This window comes from Crocuta crocuta, unplaced genomic scaffold (genome assembly GCF_008692635.1).
Source record: "Crocuta crocuta isolate KB4526 unplaced genomic scaffold, BGI_CrCroc_1.0 scaffold118, whole genome shotgun sequence".
NCBI classification, from domain to species: domain Eukaryota; kingdom Metazoa; phylum Chordata; class Mammalia; order Carnivora; family Hyaenidae; genus Crocuta; species Crocuta crocuta.
The window spans coordinates 7,314,490-7,334,218 of record NW_027551558.1 but is presented as its reverse complement, the minus strand read 5'-3'; the positions used below and the strand labels follow the sequence as shown (position 1 = coordinate 7,334,218).

Here is a 19,729-nt window from a genome sequence, read left to right as displayed (position 1 = left end):
TTAAATGTGTACATTTGTGTCTTTTATCAAATTTGGGATATTTTCAGCCACTGTTTCTTTAAATGTCCTTTCTGCCCTTCCTTGGGATTCTCATTATGCATATATTGTAGGGTTAACTATGTGCCACAAGTTTCTTAGGCTCTGTTCATTTTTCTTCATTGCTTTTTCTTACTCAGACTTGGTAATTTCAATTGACCCATCATTAAATTCACTGGTTCACTCTGCTTACCAAAATTTGCTATGGAAACCCTCTGGTGAGTTTTTCATTTTAGTTATTGTATTTCAGTTCCAGAATTTTATAGTTCCTTTGTATAATTTTTATCTTTTTATTGATCTTCTGTTTATAGGTTGTTCTTCTGGTTTCCTATAGTTTTTTGTCCATGTTTCCTTAAAAGTGTTTCAGTATATTTAGAATAGTTGATCTAAAGTTTATTCAGCTAGTCCAATGTGTGTGCTTCCTCGTGGAGAATTTCTGTTAATTTCTTCTGTGAGTGAGCCATACTTTGTTAACATACTTCAAAAAATTTTGTTGTTGAAAACTGGACATTTTTAATATTATAATGTGTCAACTCAGGAAATCAGGTTCTTCACCCTCCCCACAGTTTAATTTTACTACATGCTGTTGGTGTACTGCTTAGTGACTTTTTTGAACAATTTTTGTAAAGTCTGTATTTTGTTGTCATTTGTGGTCTTTGAAGCTTCTGTATCTTTAGCTTATGTTTTAATAAAAATCTCCTTGAACACCCAAAGGGAGAAAGGAAGGAAGGGGTAAAAAGGCACAAATAAAAGCCTCTGTCACTCTTCAGATTGACTCTGTACTTGTACAACACTTGGCAGAATATCTATACCTCTGCCTTAGCCTTTATTTCTTGCTGTAACTGAACACAGAGATCACATGGAAGTGAAGGCTTAGTGTCTTCTCTAGTTCTTTCAGACCATGCACCCTACCTTGGACATTCACAAGACTTCTGAAATTCCTCTGTGTAAAATTGCAGCTTTGAATGTCTTAATATTCCCAAAGAAACTCTCTCATCAGCTTTTCTTCACAGGCTTTGGTGTTCTAATTGTATGCTTCAATTATGTAATCTTTTGCCCCAAGTGGCTGCACGTTGCCCATTTACCTTGAAGAGTTTATGAGGACTGCCTGCTGTTTTTCTTCCTGGAGTTCTGAGTTAGGCAAAACAAATATGAATTCCCTTTGTCAGTCCTTCAAGTAGTGTCCAGGTAGGTAAGAACAAACATTTCTTTGTGAATAAGGTCTACTCTAGCATCAGGGAGTAGGATCTCACACTATGAATGCAGGCTGTCTTCAAGACCACCACACATTCAGAAAGCGGGTGGGACAAAGGCAAATTAAAAATGCCAGAAAGATGTCCTACTATTTAAATTTTTTTTTTATTGATTCAGCATTTCCTTGGTTGTTAACTTTTGACAGTTTTCAATAATTATGGAAAAGTTAATTGGCAGTTTATGCTTGAATTTTTTTCAATTGTGGGGGTGGGAGGGGGGAGAATGTGCCTTTGGAACTGCCTACTCTACAATTTTTGCTGACCAGAATTGGATTTAGTTTTAAGGGTAAATATATTAAATACTTCCAAAAGCCTTATATTAGAATTTCTCAAATTATTTCCTGGTTGTCTGAATCTTGTTTAGATTACTCATTACAACATTCTCTAATTTCTTGCAAAATCATAACTTTATGTATGGTTTTATTTCTTAAGAATATAAAATCCTTGGGGTGTCTGGGGGGCTCTGTCAGTTAAACATTGAACTGTGGCTGAGGGCAGGAATTCATGGCTCATGAATTGGAGCCCTGCATCAGGCTTCATGTTGACAGCATGGAGCTTGCTTGGGATTCTCTTTCTCTCTCTCTCTTCTCCTCCTTCACTCTCTCTCTTTCAAAATAAATAAGCTTTAAATATATTAAATATGCCATTTTATTGCCTTGTGGCATAGAGTGTGGATAATATTCCAATGCTGACTCAATTTTTTTTCTCATATAAGCGACCTGGCCTTTGTGCCTAAATGACCAAAATCTTACTTTCCTCTTTTTCTTTAAAAGCCAGTAGTTTTACAAGAGTATTTCTCAGTAGTGGCCTTTCTTGGTCAATTTTACAAATTTTACAAGTGGGATGCCTTTCCAAAATGTAAGTTTCAATCTTTTACTTCAGTAGAGTTTTATCAAATTATCATTTTGAGAATGTCTTCCTATTCAAGTCCTTTGGTTTTCTTCTTCACAAATTAATGTAATTATGGTGGATCTTCTTTGCCTGGCTTCCATATTTAACATTTTCCACAAAGAGTCCTTTTAACTCTTTCTGTTGTCTATTTCCTCCTGTTATTTCTTCTCCTTTAAGCTTCATTTATGCTTATGTTTTTATGTTTATTTCCTCAGTTTTTTCATATCCTCCTGTTGTGATGTTACTTTATTCGTTGCTCCTTTATAGTTTCTATCCCCCTTAAATGCTTCACTGAGATGTAATTCACAAATATACAATTCATCCTATTAAAGTATACAATTTAGTACAGTCACAGAGTTTTATGACCATCACCAAATCAAGTTTAGGAGATTTTCACTGTCCCCAAAGAAACCCCATACCAACATCCATTACTCCCCATCCTCTGACAACTCTCCAGTTTTATGCAACTACTAATTTATTTTCTGTTCCTATGGATCTGAGTTTCCTGGACATTACATGCTTTTTAAACTTAGCATAATTTTTTTTAATGTTCTATTTATCTCTCAGAGAGAAAGAGAGACACACAGAGAGAGACAGAGAGACAGACAGCATGAGCAGGGGAGGGTCAGAGAGAGAGGGAGATACAGAATCAGAAGCAGGCTCCCAGCTCTGAGCTAGCTGTCAGCACAGAGCCCGATGCGGGGCTTGAACCCACGACCGTGAGATCATGACCTGAGCCGAAGTCGGAAGCTTAACCAACTGAGCCACCCAGGTGCCCCTAAACTTAGCATAATGTTTTTAAGGTTCATCCATACTATTGTACACATCAGTACCTTATTCAGTACCATGTAGGTGTTTGATCCATTTTAAGTTATATTTTGTATATTGTGTGAGGAAGAGGTTCAACTTTATCCTTTTACCTGTAGATATTTAGCAGTCTCAATGCCATTTGTTGAAGAGATTATTCTTCTTCACTTGAATTGTCTTGGCACCTCTGCCAAACATCAGTTGATCAAAAATTGTTAAGTTTATTTCTGGACTCTCAATTCAACTCCATTGATTTACAGGTTTATCTTTATGCCTGCCTTTACCACAGTCTCTATTATAGCTTTAAGGTTTTTTCCCCCCTGCTTATTTTTAGTTTGTTCTTTTTCCAGTATTTTAAGGTGGTTTATTGATTTGAGATCTTTGTATCTTAAATACTGGTGTTTACTGCTATAATTTATATATTATTTAAATTATGTAATCATATGTAATTATATAAACATTATATAAATTATATATTATGTAAATATATATTTATATATATATAATGCCACTTCTTTAGTGGCATTCCATAAACTTTGGTATATTACATTTTTGTTTTCATATACTCTCAAAGGATTTCTTATCTTGTGATTTTCTCTTCGACTCATTGGTTATTTATGGAGTGCATTAATTTCCACACATTTTTGAATTTTCCAGATTTGTTACTTATTTCTAATTTCATTCCACTGTGATCAGAGAACAATACCTTTTAATGAGGCTTGTTTTGTGGGCATATATATTATGTATTGGAGAATGTTCCATGTGATATTGAGAATTGTGCCGTTGGTGTGTGAATGTTCTATAGATATGTGTATTTGGTTTATAGTGTTCAAGTCTTCCATTTTGTTGATCCTCTGCCTATTTTTTCTATTCATTGTTGAAAGGTGGGTCGTCTCTATTACTGCTAAATTATCTATTTTCCTGCCAGTTCTGTGAAGTTTTGCTTCAGTAGTCTGCAGCAAAATATAAAACTGTCAAGAACTTATGGGCTGTGTTGTGAGGTGCAGAGACGTTTACAATTGTTAATGGATTCTTGATGGAGTCTCTTTTATCACTATAAAATAAGCATCTTTCTGTAGGTTTTTATTTTCAAATCATTTTTGTCTGTTTAGCCACTCCAGCTCTCTGATGGTTGTTATTTGAACGGTATAGTTTTTTCATTGTATCTTTATTTTTGAATCCTGTGGATGACATTTAGTTGGATTTTGTTTTCGTAATCCAGTCTAAAAATATTTGATTGTTTAATCCACTTACATGTAATGTTGCTATTTATATGGTTGGAATTATGTATTTTGCTTTTTGTTTTCTATATGTTCTTTTTTTATTTTTATTTTATTTTTTTATGTATTTTTTAATTATTTATTTTTTTACAAATAGTTTATTGTCAAGTTGTTTTTTTTATTTTTAACATTTACTTATTTTTGAGAGACAGAGCATGAGCAGGGGAGGGACAGAAGGAGAGGGAGAGACAGAATCTGAAGTAGGCTCCAGGCTCTGAGCTGTTAGCACAGAGCGCGACGTGGGGCTCAAACTCACTAACCGCAAGATCATGACCTGAGCTGAAGTCAGCTGCTTAATCGGCTGAACCACCCAGGCCCCCCTACTTTGTTCTTTTTCTGAATTCTTTCTCAAATATTTTCTTGTGTAATATTGATTCTACTTTTAATAATTTTTTGTATTTTTTTGGATTATTTTCTGTGTTTACTCTAGACCTTACAAATATACATCTTATCAGAACCTGATTTAGCAGGGCACCTGGATGGTTCAGTTGGTTCTGCATCAACTCTTATCTCAGCTTGGGTCATGATCTCATGGTTTGCGGATTCAAGCCCCACGTTAGGTTTTGCACTGATGGCATGGAGCCTGCTTGAGATTCTGTCTCTCCCTCTCTCTCTGCCCCTCTCCTGCTCGTGCTCTCTCAAAATAAACTTCAAAAAAAAATCTTTAGCTTTATAGTAATTTAATTCCAGTTAAGTATAAAAATGTTAATCCTATCAAGCTCTACTCCTTTTTTGTTACACATATTGCATCTCTAATATATGTTAAAAAACATCTCAATATATGCTAGAATTTTTGTGATTGTGTTTTAAAAGAGTTGAAAGAACAAGTATACATTTCCAGTTTCTTATATTAGACTTTTTATTCACCATTTCTTGTTCTCATTTCTTTTTGTGGATTCTTCATTGAAATATAGCTTTGCTCCCATCTGCTTTATGGTGTTACAAGTATTTCTGTTATAGGTAATACCACAATTATATACATAGTTTTATAGAATTTTTTAAAAGTTTGTTTTGAGAGAGAGAGAGAGAAAACGGTAGGGGAGGGGAGAGGTNGAGAGAGAGAGAGAGAGAGAGAGAGAGAGAGAGAGAGAGAGAGAGAATCTAAGCAGGCTCCACATCATCAGCATGGAGCCTGATGGGGGACTCAAACTCATGAACTGTGAGATCATGACCTGCGCTGGAACCAAGAGTCTGATGTCAACCAGCTGAGCCAGGTGCTTCCAGAATTGCTTTTTAAATCAGCTGAGGGAAGGGGAATAGGTTATTACAATGTCTTTTTATAATTTCCTACATAATTACCTTTATTGGCTTTTTTTCACTGTGAGGATTTGAATTACTATGTGGTCTCACTTCCTTTCAGCTTCAAAAATTTCTTGTAAGATTGATTTCCTAGGAATGAATTCTTAAATTCTGAGAATGTCCTCATTTTGCCCTCATTTCTGATAGTTTTGATAGAACATTCTTGGTTGACAGTTATTTTTTCCTTTCTGGCACTCTGCATGTCATCCCACTGCCTTCAGACCTCCATTATTTCTGATAAAGCTACTGTACTGGTAAAGGGATTTTCTTATACATGATGAGTGTTTTTTCTGTCTTCAAGATCTTTGTCTTTCAGTATTTTTTCATCTGACATGTATGTGGGTACAGATCATTCCACTTTATGTAAGAATTTACTGATTTTCTCAGATTTATTTTTTACACTAGATTTGGAATTTTTAAGCATAATTTCTTCTAATAATTTTTTTGCTTATTTTCTTTCTCTTCTCCTTCTGGCACTCCCATTACACATATGTTGATATATTTCTCTGAAGCTATTTTTCTTCATTCCCCTTTCTCCTATTCTTCAGATTGTATTACTTGCATTGATAAATCTCCACACTTGCTGATTCTACTGTGAGCTCAAATCTATTGCTGTATCCCTCTAATGATTTTTTCATTGCAGTTATATTTTTCAAGTTCAGAGATCTCCATTTAGTTCTTTCAAAATACTTTCTTCATTCTTTATTTGATGAAATATTACCATATCTTTGTCCCTAACATGGTTTCTTTGAAGTTTTTGTCTGCTTCCAACATCTGGGCCCACTTAAGGGCAGTTTCTTTTTACCGTTTTGAAATCCCTTTGTTTATGGGATACACTTTACTGTTCCTCCATATCTTGTAACTAACTTTTTGTTGATAACTAGACAGTTTAGATAATATAGCAACTCTGGAAACTCGTCCTCCCTTCTTCCCCAGAGCTTACTTATTTAGTGACTTAGTTCTACTATTTAAGTTCATTGACCCTGCAGAGCCTGGGTATGTGGTGTCACCCTGACTCCTCCCTCCAATCCCAAGGCCAAGTTTGGGGTTTTTATGGTTTCTTTCCTTGATCTCCTTGTAAAATTTCTAGTTCATCTGCCTCTATTGTTATCACACTGTGAATTAACATCCCACTAACTGCTGGTGGACTTACTACTTTGGACAATGCCCCTTGGGCACAAATTGCTGTAGGGTTTGATCTAATTAAATTCACGCACTTGTAGACTCTTTGAGGTTTGTTCTAGCCCTTGGACTACTCTTAGCTGCCTTTCATTCTCTTTTAGACTTATCAATGGTCTTCCCTTTTGCTAGTAGCTATCATGGAGTTGCCAGTCTGCTCTTGTATGTCTACTCCCACTCTAAATTTCCTTTGTCTACAGCAGCACCCTTAGGCTTGAACTAACCTCTCATTAGAGGATGCTATGGAAGCTGTTTTTATAGCTTACTACTCCCTTTGAGTTGAGGGTGGGGACAGTAGTCTGCTTTTATAGGAGTGTTACCTGTGGTCTATAAATAGAGCAGTGGGTGGTGATAGCTCCTGGTCTTGTTTGCCTCTCCTGGCATGGATCCACTCATAAGTTGGGGCAAGTGATTAGAAAACAGTATTCTTGGTCTGCCATTCCTGGTGTAGATGTTCAGTGCTGTAAGTAGGGATTGGGTAGAGGAAGGAAGGTCAAGTGTCTTTGGTACTGTGACATAGTAAGGGGTGGGGGCAGGTAGCATGAGAAATGCTAGCAGTCTGCTCATCCTAGGGAGAAATTGTAGGGTGAAGTTGGGAGCTAGGGACAGGAAGGGTGTGGGGTCATGGCTCAAATACCAAAGAGATTCACTATTCTTACCAAGCATTAGTGTTTTCTTGAAGAAATGTTTCTGTAATAAACGTTCTTGTTTGCTGTATGCTTTTATGACAATTCTCAAGACTTTATGTAAAAAAAAAATATATATATATATATTTGTATATATTTACCAGTCTCAGTTGTTTTCACTGAGGAGTCTGCAGATCTTATGTTGCCGTTCCAAATATGCTTCCTGATTATTTTTTAATGCATGTCTTAAAATACAAGCAATCAGAACTCTTTAAATAAGGCGGTATGTTCAAAACCTGAAAAAGCTTTCTGTTGCCATCACTTGATTCAACATCAACACACAGCCTACAGAACAAATAAGCAGTTCTTTAATAGTTAAATATATTCCAGAATTAAAGAGTGTTTATAATTCATTTACAAGTGAGTGTTACACCAGTAAATGTTTTTTGACCTGTTGTATAAAGGAAATAATGCTGTGTAAGAATTAGTCTTGGACTAATTTGCTGAATTCCTATTTCCAATCCAGTAGATTAAAAACACAATTGTGAATGGTATAAAGACATAAGAATCATCTTGTGATAAAATCAATCTCAAAAATAGAGAATCCAGACCCTTGCTGGATAATTTAAGAACTAAGAAGTTTTCCTCAACTTAACACGAGCGCCACACAGAAAATATTAAAGATGTCTTTCAATGTGATGAAACTGTACAAAACTCTAGAATATGACCATTAGATGACTAATGTATCTAAAACAATTGAATTTAGAAAACACATCTAATTTTGAAGTAAGCAGAAATAAAAAGACAATTTACAAAGAATTATAATTAATTTCTAATCATCATCAGAGTCTGAATCATATTTCTTCCCTCGGATAGTTTTCTTTTCCAGTTTTGTGAAGTTTGTTCCAAATTTCTTTTGGCTCTGAAATGGTGGCTCCATTAAATTTCCACTAAAAATAAAGCAAATTTGAAAAGCATTTACTCTCTATAATTTAGTACAGCTGGTATGCTCACCTGCACAAAAGTCTCTTTTCTTCCTCACTAATATATGGAATAAAGTTTCCTTTAAAATGTTGGTGTTAAGGAAGAGGTATATTATTCACAATTATGGTTAAGAGTTTTAAACCCCATTTTGTATTACTAAATGCTTGAGATCAATGTTTTATTTTCTCTTTTATCATTAATTACTGATTAACACCTCAGAGGATATACCAACAGAATTTCTGACTGAAAAGCATAGAAGGAAATGAAATCGTTTTTCCATCTGTTTTGGCAATGCTGAACTTCAATTAGATTCTTTTCACTGTAAGAATGACACAGGAAAATGGTGCTCTACTTCTGATAACTTGTTATGGTTGGTTTGATCCTGTTTAACATCTTCTAACGTTTATAGACAAACATCAATAAAACTCATGGAATTCATTATCATTAACCCGGAATTGGTATGAAACTTTTCAATGATGCTTGAGAAATATATGAAATGAAATGAGACAACTTCTTTCAAAAATATCTGGGAACATGCCTGGCACCTAGATTCTGGTTTTGAAATATCATTTGCCACTGATAGGAACCATGGTTCCCTGGAGAAACAGCCAGTTCTAGGAAGAGTACTTCATGAATCTCTCTAAGACATCTTATTTGCACCAGAAACAAAGTACTTAAAGAACTACTGAGACATGTAAAATAGACATAAAAATCCCCATAAGAGGGGCTTTCACTGACCACATCTGGGGCTATTTGGGCATCAAAGTAAATAATATTAGTAACTAAAGATAACCCAATGGATAACATAAGCCACTGCCTGTTCTAATATAAATAAATGAAAACGTGAATTAATGTGAGATATGGAAAAGTTCTTCCTAAATCATTTGGGTAGGCAGACAACTGTTTAACCAGTGCTCAGTTATTACCACCAGAAATGAAACAAATGAACCATCCAATACCTCCTGCTACAGTACACTGGGAAGGAAGAATATAGCATCACTTTCATCACGTACCTGTGAAAAATGCATAGTCCAAACCTAATCTTGAAGCATTAGACAAACCCAAATTGAGGGATGTGCTACAAAATAACTAGCTTGTACTCTTCAAAAATGTCAAAGTATTGACAAATGAGCCAAGAAATTGACACAGGTTAATGGAACTAAAAATACACAGTAACTACACACAACTTTTTAGTATGCAGGACATTACTGGGACAAAGGTAGAAAATGAATAAGGTCTGCAAATTATAAAACACTTCTTGTCTTAATGACTGTACTGTGGTTATATAAGAAAAAAATCCTTGTTAGAAAATATACAAGGAAATATTTAGGAGTAAAGGGACAATAAACCTCCAACTTCTACTCAAATAGTTTTGAAAACAATATGTATGTATTCAGAAAAATTATAAAGCAAATGCAAAATGTTTAAAACTTGAAAAATATGGGCAAAAGGTATATGAGAATTCTTTGTACTAGTTTTCAACTTGTTTAAAGTTTGAAATCACTTCAAAATTCATTTAATAAATATTAATGTTTTACTTACTATTAAGAAAGTAAAACCTAAAATTCCAATATAGGGATACGTTAGGCATGTGTAGGGGAGACAGGGAGAAAAGGGGGGAGAAAAAAGAGGAGAGAACCTCCTACTTACTGAAAGGCACTAGGACTGGAATGAGAATTATATAATTTTATCTATTAATTCTGTAAATCAAAACAGGCACAGAAGACTAGATGATATGCTCTGATTTGTGGAATCAGATAAATTTCTTGGAGAAGTAGACAAGAAAATGAATGAAAAATGGAAGTTGGATTTTTGATTGTTTTCAAATGGAGACTGTTCTTCATGGCAAGTCATTTAAGCTAATCATGGATATCAAATTATATGTTTTATCAGATTTTACAAGACAAGAATAGCTACATTAAAAAATCTGATGTTCAATGTCATTTTGGGTTTCCAGACTAATACAAAATTAGGTTCAACAGGATCTGTCAGGTTGAAAACTTTTATAGCTAAATATACTCCAAGAGTCAATTTTACCTCTAACAGATTTTGTTTTAAGAGCATGCTAATAATGTCTACTTTAAGAAATGCATTTTTCATTTGTGAAACTTTTTTTTAAACTTTTTTTCAGAAAACCTTAGCTCCATAAATGTTGACATAAGAAACTTCTCTAAAACTATCAACTTAGTATGTGAATTAAAATCAATTGTTTTGCGAAAAGTTACCTGTAATTGAGAATATCAGAACAACCCAGCCTCCATTCTAAAGTTTCTGTGGTGAAGTCATCTGTATTTCCTAGGTCGGTAAATCCAACAACATAATCTTGTGTTTTTCCATCTTTTACCAGTGCTAGTGTGGGAATGACTTTGATACGCAGTCTCTCACAAAGAAAAGGTGCTTTTTCCACATTCAGCTTCAGAAATTTGGTCTCCAGATGTTTCTTGGATAATATTATCAAATGTCGGTCTAATATTTTACACCTGTAAATAACAGCATAAAAAAATAAAAAACTTAAAGATTTATTATTTTTAAAATAAAATCATAAAGGTACATCTAATTTTATAGTTTTTCTATTTGAGTATAATTTGGCAGCCAACCCATGCTTGTGTCAGATGACCTCACTTCCATTTCATAGATTAGCTAAATGATCTTGAGAGGGAAAAAAATAATCTAGTATTCTAAAAAGTCAGATGTTGGGGTGCCTGGGTGGCTTAGTCGCTTAAGCGTCTGACTTTGGCTCAGGTCATGACCTCAGTTTGTGGGTTCGAGCCCCACGTCGTCAGGTTGTGTTGTCAGCTCAGAGCCTGGAGCCTGTTCAGATTCTGTGTCTCCCTCTCTCTTTGCCCCTCCCCCATTCATGCTCTCTCTCTGTCTCAAAAATAAACAAACTATAAAAAAAATTTTAAAAAAGTCAGATATGTCCTAATGATATTTATAAAAAACAAAATACTAAATATATGCTTTAAGTTATAAGTGGGTCATGAAGTTGTCACATTCATGGTAAGAACAAAAATCTGTCATTTATCTTATCTTTGTTTCCTGGTGTCTCATACATGGAACTTGAAGGGTGACAAATCTGAACTTGACAGAACTCAGAAGAGACTTTTCAGAATTAGAAATGTATATACAGTGCCCTATTTGGAAGTCATTAAGACTGAATGGTCTCACTGAGAAGGAACTCTTCCAACTGTGCAACTATTATTAAGAAGCATAAGGTTAAGGGCTGTAAATATGGTCATAAAGTTCTAAAGAAATGAAGAAATACCAGCAGTAACTTTTATTAAGCTACCTTCTTCTGAAAAGAAAACTGGAAATGACATTTTCTGTAAGTCAAAATGCATTTTAAACTGGTCAATCCTCTAGGGTTCCTGAAACAGACTACTGTTAATAATCTTCTTGAGCAGTTCTTTTTTTTTTTAAACCTGAAAGATGTTAATTAATAACCAAGTTACTGGGTGGTGAGTTTAAGACAAGGGCTGGGCAGGATACCGAAGATGAGAGAAGAGGGCAGGGCTGATACAACAGTGAACGATGGAGACTCTACACTGGAGCGTTTATCTGTCTGAGGGAGGCAGCTGCTATTCAGGATTAGCAAACTGCTTTCATACTGAATTCTAGGTTTGATTTTTTTAAATTCTCAAATCTGAATTAAAAATATTATATCTCTCAATTTCTAAAGCTGGCAACTAATCAAATTTGGGGGTTAAAAGAAGCGCTTGAGTCCTGTGAGTTAAGATATAATCTCTTCTAAGGGTATTTTCATTTTACAAGGACTCTGCTTCCATAGAGAGACTTGCAGACCTGGGCTATCTAACATAAATCACTTTTCTTTCCATTCAGCCAAGGCTGGCAGTCCCAATGATGCTTCTAGTGAAAGGGTTGGCTAAACCAGTCTCCCCATGCGTTGCTGGCTGAGGAATGAATGAATTCAAAGCTGGTGTTCAAGGTGTTGGCCCCCATTCCCCATATCACACATATTATCATTACAATAACAAAAAAAAAAAAAAAATCTTGTGTTGACAAAAAGAAAATTTACATGTATGTTTCTCAGGTGTTTTCAGAGATACCTAGTGGAAATAGAATTCAGAAAATAGTTCTGTGGGAATAATCTTGATTTTCAATAATGTTCATTTATACTTTTTATATCAAAGGTTTCTACATTAATCTTCAAAATAACAACTGTTTAATAGAGACTTGTACACAAGTACAAAAAACTTAGGAAGTAGGTTCCTTTTATTTTTCTTAATTTCTCTACTATGTTAGTAATATATCTCTATTCAAAGATCTCAAATTTTTTTTTTTTTAAATTAAAAAAAAATCTTTTTATTTATTTTTGAGACAGAGAGAGACAGAGCATGAGACGGGGAAGGGCAGAGAGAGAGGAAGACACAGAATCCGAAGCAGGCTCCAGGCTCTGAGCTGTCAGCACAGAGCCTGACGCGGGGCTCGAACCCATGAACGTGAGATCATGACCTGAGCCGAAGTTGTAGTCTTAACTGATTGAGCCATGCAGGTGCCCCTCATCATATTTTAAAAAATTCACATGGGGGGGAGCACCTGGATGGCTCAGTCTGTTAAGCGTCCGACTTCGGCTCGGGTCGTGATCTTGCAGTTCGTGAGTTCAAGCCCTGCATCAGGCTTTGTGCTGACAGCTCAGAGCCTGGAGCCTGCTTTGGATTCTGAGTCTCTCTTTGTTCCATCTCTGTTCGCGCTGTGTCTCACTGGCTCTCTCTCAAAAATAAAGAATAAAAAAAAATGAAAAAAAAAAAAAACCTCACTTGGGGCATCTGGATGGCTCAGTCAGTTGAGTGTCCAACTTTAGCTCAGGTCATGATCTCAGAGTTTGAGTTCAAGCCCTGCATTGGGCATGCTGCTGTCAGTGCAGAACCTGTTTTGGATCCTCTGTCCCCTTCTCTATTGCCTCCCCACCCTCCACTCACATTCCCTCTCTCTCAAAAATAAACAAACATTAACAAAAATAAATAAAATAAAAAAGTCACTGATGGAAACAAAGTTACCTGAACGTGGAGTCTCTGTAGAAATGGCAAACTACTTTTTTACTCTCCTTGACTTCCTGAAAAAAGTCTCTCTCACTAGGGATTTCTCTGTATTCTCCATGTCCTTTTGAAAGCCATTCCTAATTTGGAGAAAAGGGAAATATTACACACTTGAAATATCTCTTCTGGTACTTCACATTTTGGGTCTAAATCACTGTCATACTCTGTAATGAAGTTGATTTTATCTTGTAGGAGGAAATGAATTCCTCTTATTGATTTACTTTCATAGGTTTCTAGTGTCAGTGCAAACATAGTCTGTGCACAATGACTTTTTTTCAGCATTCTTTGTGTTTAAAACAATCGTCTGTCTCAGTGACTTCATACAGATGTTTTCTTAGAACTTCAAAAATAAAAATTTAGACTCAAGAGACATAAGGGGTGCCTGGGTGGCTCAGTTGGGTCCAACTCCTGATTTCAACTCAGGTTATGATTCCAGGGTCATGGGATTGAGCCCCTTGATTCACGCTCAGCGTGGAGCCTGCTTCTCCATTTCCCTCTACCCTTCTCCCTCCCTCCTCCCCCCACTCATGCTCACATTCTCTCTCAAATAAATGAAATGAAAAAACAAAAGTAAATATCCATTTAATTTCTCTGCACTCAAACTACTAAAATCAGAAGCATTAGATCCAAGTTACTGCAAAGCTTTGAAAAATAATGCTCATGCGATAAAGCTACTTGATCTTTGTAGGGGAGGGGAAGACAGAGGACAGGGAGCCCTGTGGACTCAGAGGGAGGAACCACTTCTATACTGGTCACCAATGGGTAGTTTCCTAGGAAGAAAAAGTTGTCTTCTCACAGGGTGTCCAGAAACAATACAGAACTCACAAGTCATCTAATCCAACTTCTCAACCCAACATATCAATGCTTATCAACCATGGCTGACAGAGCTTTCTGTTTCTCAAGCTTCCTGCCACAGGAAAGATTCATCATCTCAACTAGAATTCATCATCTCAACTGTTTCCTTTTTCAGGCAGCTGGCTTTTATAAAAAGGAGCACTGGGCTTGCAGGCAGAAGGCATGGGCTTGAATAATTGTTCTACCATTTATTAGTCTAAGAATTCTAATTAATCTTTCTAACTGTCCATTTCCTCGTTTGTAAAGTGGAGATCACAAAGCAACTATCTCACTGAGTTGTGAAAATAAGACCATCAACATTAAAATAACTACATTAGTGTCTGGCACAAGTACTTAAAAAGCGTCTGCATGTGTACTTTTAGAAAGGCTTTCTCACACTGAATTGCAATGTATCTGTAACTTTGGTCTGTGGATCCCAGCTTGGACCTAAGATTAGAGAGAAAAGTTGTTATCTTTCACATGTTAGTCCTTCAGATGTTCTATCTCACCTATGTCCTTTCTTCTCTACTTCCCCGCTTCATTTCCTTTTGGCTGTTTCTCAGATGAAATGGTCTCTGTATTTCTTACTCTTCTGGTTATCCTCCTCTGAAAAGAGACTAATTCCTCCTCATCCTTTTATAAAGTGGCAGAGGTGTGAACGTAGCCCTCCAGAAGTGGTCTGCCTAGAAAAGGGGCAGGAGTGCCATCTCCTTTTTTCTGGACTTAAGCTAACACAGACAGCATTAAGAGTGTTGGTATCCATTTCACATTGGCTTATGCTGAGCTGACACAGGAGCTGGTGTTTTCTCCTTATGTGACATTTCTGTGGTCAAGCTTCTTTTTAAAAAAATTTTTTTTAGTGGTGTCTAGGTGGTTCAGTTGGTTAAGTGTCTGACTTCAGCTCAGGTCATGATCTTGCGGCTTGTGAGTTGGAGCCCTGCTTCAGGCTCTGTGCTATCAGCACGGAGCCTGCTTCGGATCCTCTGTTCCCCCCAACTCCCCCTCTGCCGGTCCCCTGAATATGCATGCGCACATGTGCTCTCTAAAACATTTAAAATAAATAAAAATAAAAAAAAACGTTATTTTTTGATAGAGCGTGCGCACCCCTGCACAAGCAGGGGAGGGGCAGAGAGGGAGAGAGAGAATCTTAAGCGGACTCTGCTCAGCACAGATCCTGATACAGGGCTCTATCTCACAACGGTGAGATCATGACATGAACTGAAATCAAGAGTCGGATGCTTAACTGCCTGAACCACCCTGATCAAGCTTCTATAAATAATTTAAACTCTCAAATACAATTCCTTAATAGCATGTGACATTTCATCATTTTTCTTAACTCATCAATAACATGTGCCCTTGACAAAAGAATATTTCTTTGTTTTTTAAAAAGCTCTTTTTATTATTAATTCTCATGTGTTTAACCAACAGGCCAAGAACTGAACCTGTCCAAGTTCCTAAGAGGGAGGCAAGCCCCCTCCGAACCTCTACCAACACATGGCATCTCTCCCAAGACACTCAAGCACACCCCTGTGCTCTTAGTGTAGTTTCTTTCACAGAGCACGTGCTCCGCAGGTATCTGCTAAATGGAATCAAGCAGGATGCCCACAGATCACAGGGTAGGCTGAGCCTGCCCCAGGGCTGGCAGTGGGCAGCATCTGGCTCTCACTTAGTGGCTATCACCCAAGACTTTGGATGGGCTCGTCCTATTTCTCACCTGTCCTTCTGTTCACCACCTAACTCCTATGTCACTAGCTGTCATAAGGGTGCCTCCTACACGGTTGGTGGGAATATAAACTGGTGCAGCCCCTCTGGAAAACAGTGTGGAGGTTCCTCAGGAAACTAACAATAGAACTCCCCTATGGCCCAGCAATAGCACTGCTAAGAATTTACCCAAGGGATACAGAAATGCTGATGCACAGGGGCACATGTACCCCAATGTTCATAGCAGCACTCTCAACAATAGCTAAAACATGGAACGAGCCTAAGTGTCCAGCAACTGATGAATGGATCAAGAATATGTGGTATATTTATACGATGGAATACTACATGGCAATGAGAAAGAATGAAATCTGGCCATGTGTAGCAACATGGATGGAACTAGAGGGTGTTATCCTGAGCGAAATAAAAATAAGTCAGGCAGAGAAGGACAGATACCGTATGTTTGCACATATAGGTGGATTAGGAGGAAGTTAACGGAGGACGAAGCGGGAGAAGGGGAAAAATAGTTGGGGAGAGGAAGGGAGACAAACTATGAGACTCTTGAATGCTGAGAACAGAGTGAGGGCCGGGGGGGGTGGGGTGGGAGAGAGGGGAAGGGGGGTGATGGGCATGGGGGAGGACACTTGTTAGGATAAGCACTGGGTGTTATATGTACAACAACTTGACAATAAACTATTTAAGGAGGAAAAAAGGAGTAGGAGGGTGCTTGGCTGACGAGGAATACTGATTCACAGAGGCCTATTAAGTGCTTATGTCACTGCTTATACTAATTTCCTGATACCTACATAAATTAGTAAATCAAAATTACTATGTAATCTATACTACTCTTTGGAAAAGGGTATCTATGAAACCCATTGATGCTTCTTATCTACTTCCTTAGAAAACATTTTAATAAAAAAGACTAAAATGCAACTAAAGCTCTAAAATAAGACCCTCTCAGTTATTCTATGACAAACTCATTTTAAGTTGATTTACATATGAATTAAAAAAATCCCTAACGGCTGCATGCCTCAGATGATTTTTAATGATACTCAGAATACTGTTTTTAACTGCTGACAATTTCATTTAAGCCATTATGTATGTTCCTAACTGTAAATCAGGTAGATTCAGTCTTTCTACAAAAACGTCCTGGTTATGACAACTTTTCTTGTAGTTGAACATTAGCAATTAGTTGTGTTATTTAAATGTCATCATGAAACACATGAATGTGTAGCAGAATCTCATCATGTATTACCTTACATAATTACTAGCATTATATTAAAAGTCTCTTTTCAAAACCATATACGTATACATATACCCTATTTTAGAAAAATCAAAATATAAAACTAGAAACTCTGTTACATTATAGAAGATTCCTTATGTACCAATTCTTCTAAACAGTGAGGGGATAAACATTATCAAAGAGATGCTGTAGCAGCACAAACAGAACTCCTTGTTTCTTTAAAAAGTTAAAGCTCATGTTTTAGTCACAGCCAACTGAAGAGGAACCAGAATTGATAGTAATCTATTCCAATGTAATGTAAAGCAATGGAAACATTTTTAATCAAAATTAAGTTTGCAGAATTTAACCCAATTGGTTTTGCCCAGAGTCTATAAGTCAGTTTCATACTCATACTCTAAAGAGACCAAAAAGGATAGAGCTGCGGCCCCCGTTCTTTGTGACCCAGCATGCATTCTTTTGAATAAATAAGCCATGTAATTGTTACACTGGCAAAGCCTGAAATAATTTCTTCACTGTAAATTGCCTTACAGCTCTCACCTCACTTACACTGATCACAAATGAATTATAACTAGCTCTACAACTACCCAAAAGGGGAATGACTGACTCCTCGTACCGCCAGTGCTCTGCCTAGTCTACTCCCTTCTCAACCAATAAATCTGAGCTCAAAAAATGATCTCGGGCACATGATTCTTATACTCGACTGAGGATTCATATACTGAGCAGGCGAATTTTTAATGTGTCTTTAAAACCAGTTTTTCCCCCCCGCAAATTTTTAACAGCAATCGTATTTTCAAGTTAAATCCCAAAAACAAAATCCTAAAAACGAGGAGCACATGTATATATAAGTTGTTAGGAGCATACTGTTAAAGTAATTTCAGAAAGCAGAGCAGAGAGGTTACTTGTTTCTGCTGTTGAGCTTTCCTTAGTGCCTCAAGTCTCTTTTCTTTGAGGCGTTCCAATTCATCCTCATCCATCTGATCCAGTTTCTGAATTTCAGAATCCAAATGTTCTTCCACTAGTTTGGTAGTCTGAAGCAACTGATTCTCCAGCACTTTTGAAAACATGTCAACAGATGTGTTAGCTTCCATTCTTCTAAAATTGTACAGTTCAGTCTTGGTGCTAGGGAGAAAATTTGCAAAGTTGTGGGAAAAAAAGAGACAAGTTTCCTCTCTCATTTTCAAAACAGTTGAAGAGCACACTTGATTTAATCTTTGTATCCTAGAGTTAGCAGTTCTTGGGAGCTCAAAAAATATTTGTTAACACTCAATGAATATGTGCCTAGTTTCTGCTCAAATTATCGTTAAGTTTGAAAAGTATTTGAGCTTTAAAAACCAAATTGTAAGTTCCTCATAAATGCTATACATTTTAGAAGAGGTGTATTTCAAATATGGTAAAATAATTTCATAGTCCCCACCTCCAAAAAAAAAAAATGTCATTAAGAATGTTTCCTTTAGAGTGGCCGGATAAGGCAGAAAACTGGTTATTAAGACACTGGCTTAGATGTCAGAACCTGTTCTTACTACAGGTATAGAGAATGCTTATCTCTGGAGTTTTATAAGATAAACTTAGGATTTAATTCTTGGATAATTGGGAACAGAAGTAATTAACAAAAGCTGTTCTGGGGACAGATGGCGGTGGTCACCGCATTTACAAAGGGGAAAGGAGGTGGTGTACCTGTCTCGATAACTTTTCATTCTTCAAACCACCCACCTCTGATTCTTTTTCAGTTCATCGAGAATGGTAGAAAGGGGCTTGTCCTTAAATTGCCTGTTTCCTTTACTCTCTAACATGCAACCGCCAAAACCACCTTAAATGCTCCCCAGGCACCTTCCCAAAAGCATACTCGCCACTCCCTGAGCCCCAGGGACAGATGGATGAAGGCCGAGTTCAGGGGGCCGCCGAGTTCCACACCTCCCGGGGCGCATGCGCCAAAGCCTCCTCGGCCTCACAGACTCGGACGTCTAGACCGCGCCCATCCCCCCGCCCTGGCCGGATGTTGAGTGAAGTGTCCATCAGCACCGGGAGGCGGTGGCCGGCTTTTTCTCACCGTCCTCTGCCTCACCCGAGCTCTCAGTGATACCTGAGAAGTGAGGAACTAGCCGCTCCAGAAAGGCAGTCCACTGTGCCTTCACCCTCACAGCAGCTGCCGGTGGCTGCAAACCGGCCGTCACTTCCGCCTCCCCTTTAGCGGCCACCCTCTCACGACACAACCTGCGACACCGGAGGAAGTATGACAGGGGAGGAGGGCGTGCTTACGGCGAGCCCTTCTGCGCGTGCGCATCTCCCATTTCCCCGCCCCGAGGCTTCTGATTCCTAGCCGGGTTCCGAGTAAACGGCTCACGGAGGAGGGAGCAAAGTATGCTGGGGATTGTAGTTTATTAGTGCTCAGCCTCGCATTGTCGGACTTTCTGAGGCTCTGAGCCTCAGTACACGTAATGTTACATCAGAAAAGAGACAGCTACGGTCTTGCTCGGGAGTGACACTCCAACTTCGCTTCCATTGTGTTGAATGAACACTTTTTTTTTTTTAAGTTGAGGTATAA

General features: G+C 37.4%; 1 protein-coding gene across 2 annotated transcripts; it reads right to left on the bottom strand.

The window, feature by feature from the left end:
- Window positions 1–7,717: 7,717 nt before the first annotated feature.
- TXNDC9 (thioredoxin domain containing 9) lies at window positions 7,718–19,406 on the bottom strand. Of its 2 annotated transcripts, none has more exons than XM_077749229.1 (5): window positions 19,268–19,406; window positions 18,087–18,306; window positions 13,374–13,492; window positions 10,581–10,835; window positions 7,718–8,321 (listed from the first exon to the last, which is right to left on the bottom strand). In XM_077749229.1, the coding sequence occupies exons 2-5, from the start codon at window positions 18,273–18,275 to the stop codon at window positions 8,204–8,206; spliced, it is 681 nt and encodes a 226-aa protein (XP_077605355.1). In that variant the 5' UTR covers window positions 18,276–18,306; window positions 19,268–19,406; the 3' UTR covers window positions 7,718–8,203. The 2 variants fall into 2 exon arrangements, with proteins under 2 accessions (XP_077605355.1, XP_077605356.1); XM_077749230.1 differs by lacking the exon at window positions 19,268–19,406 and adding an exon at window positions 19,031–19,221.
- Between the last annotated feature and the right edge of the window lie 323 nt (window positions 19,407–19,729).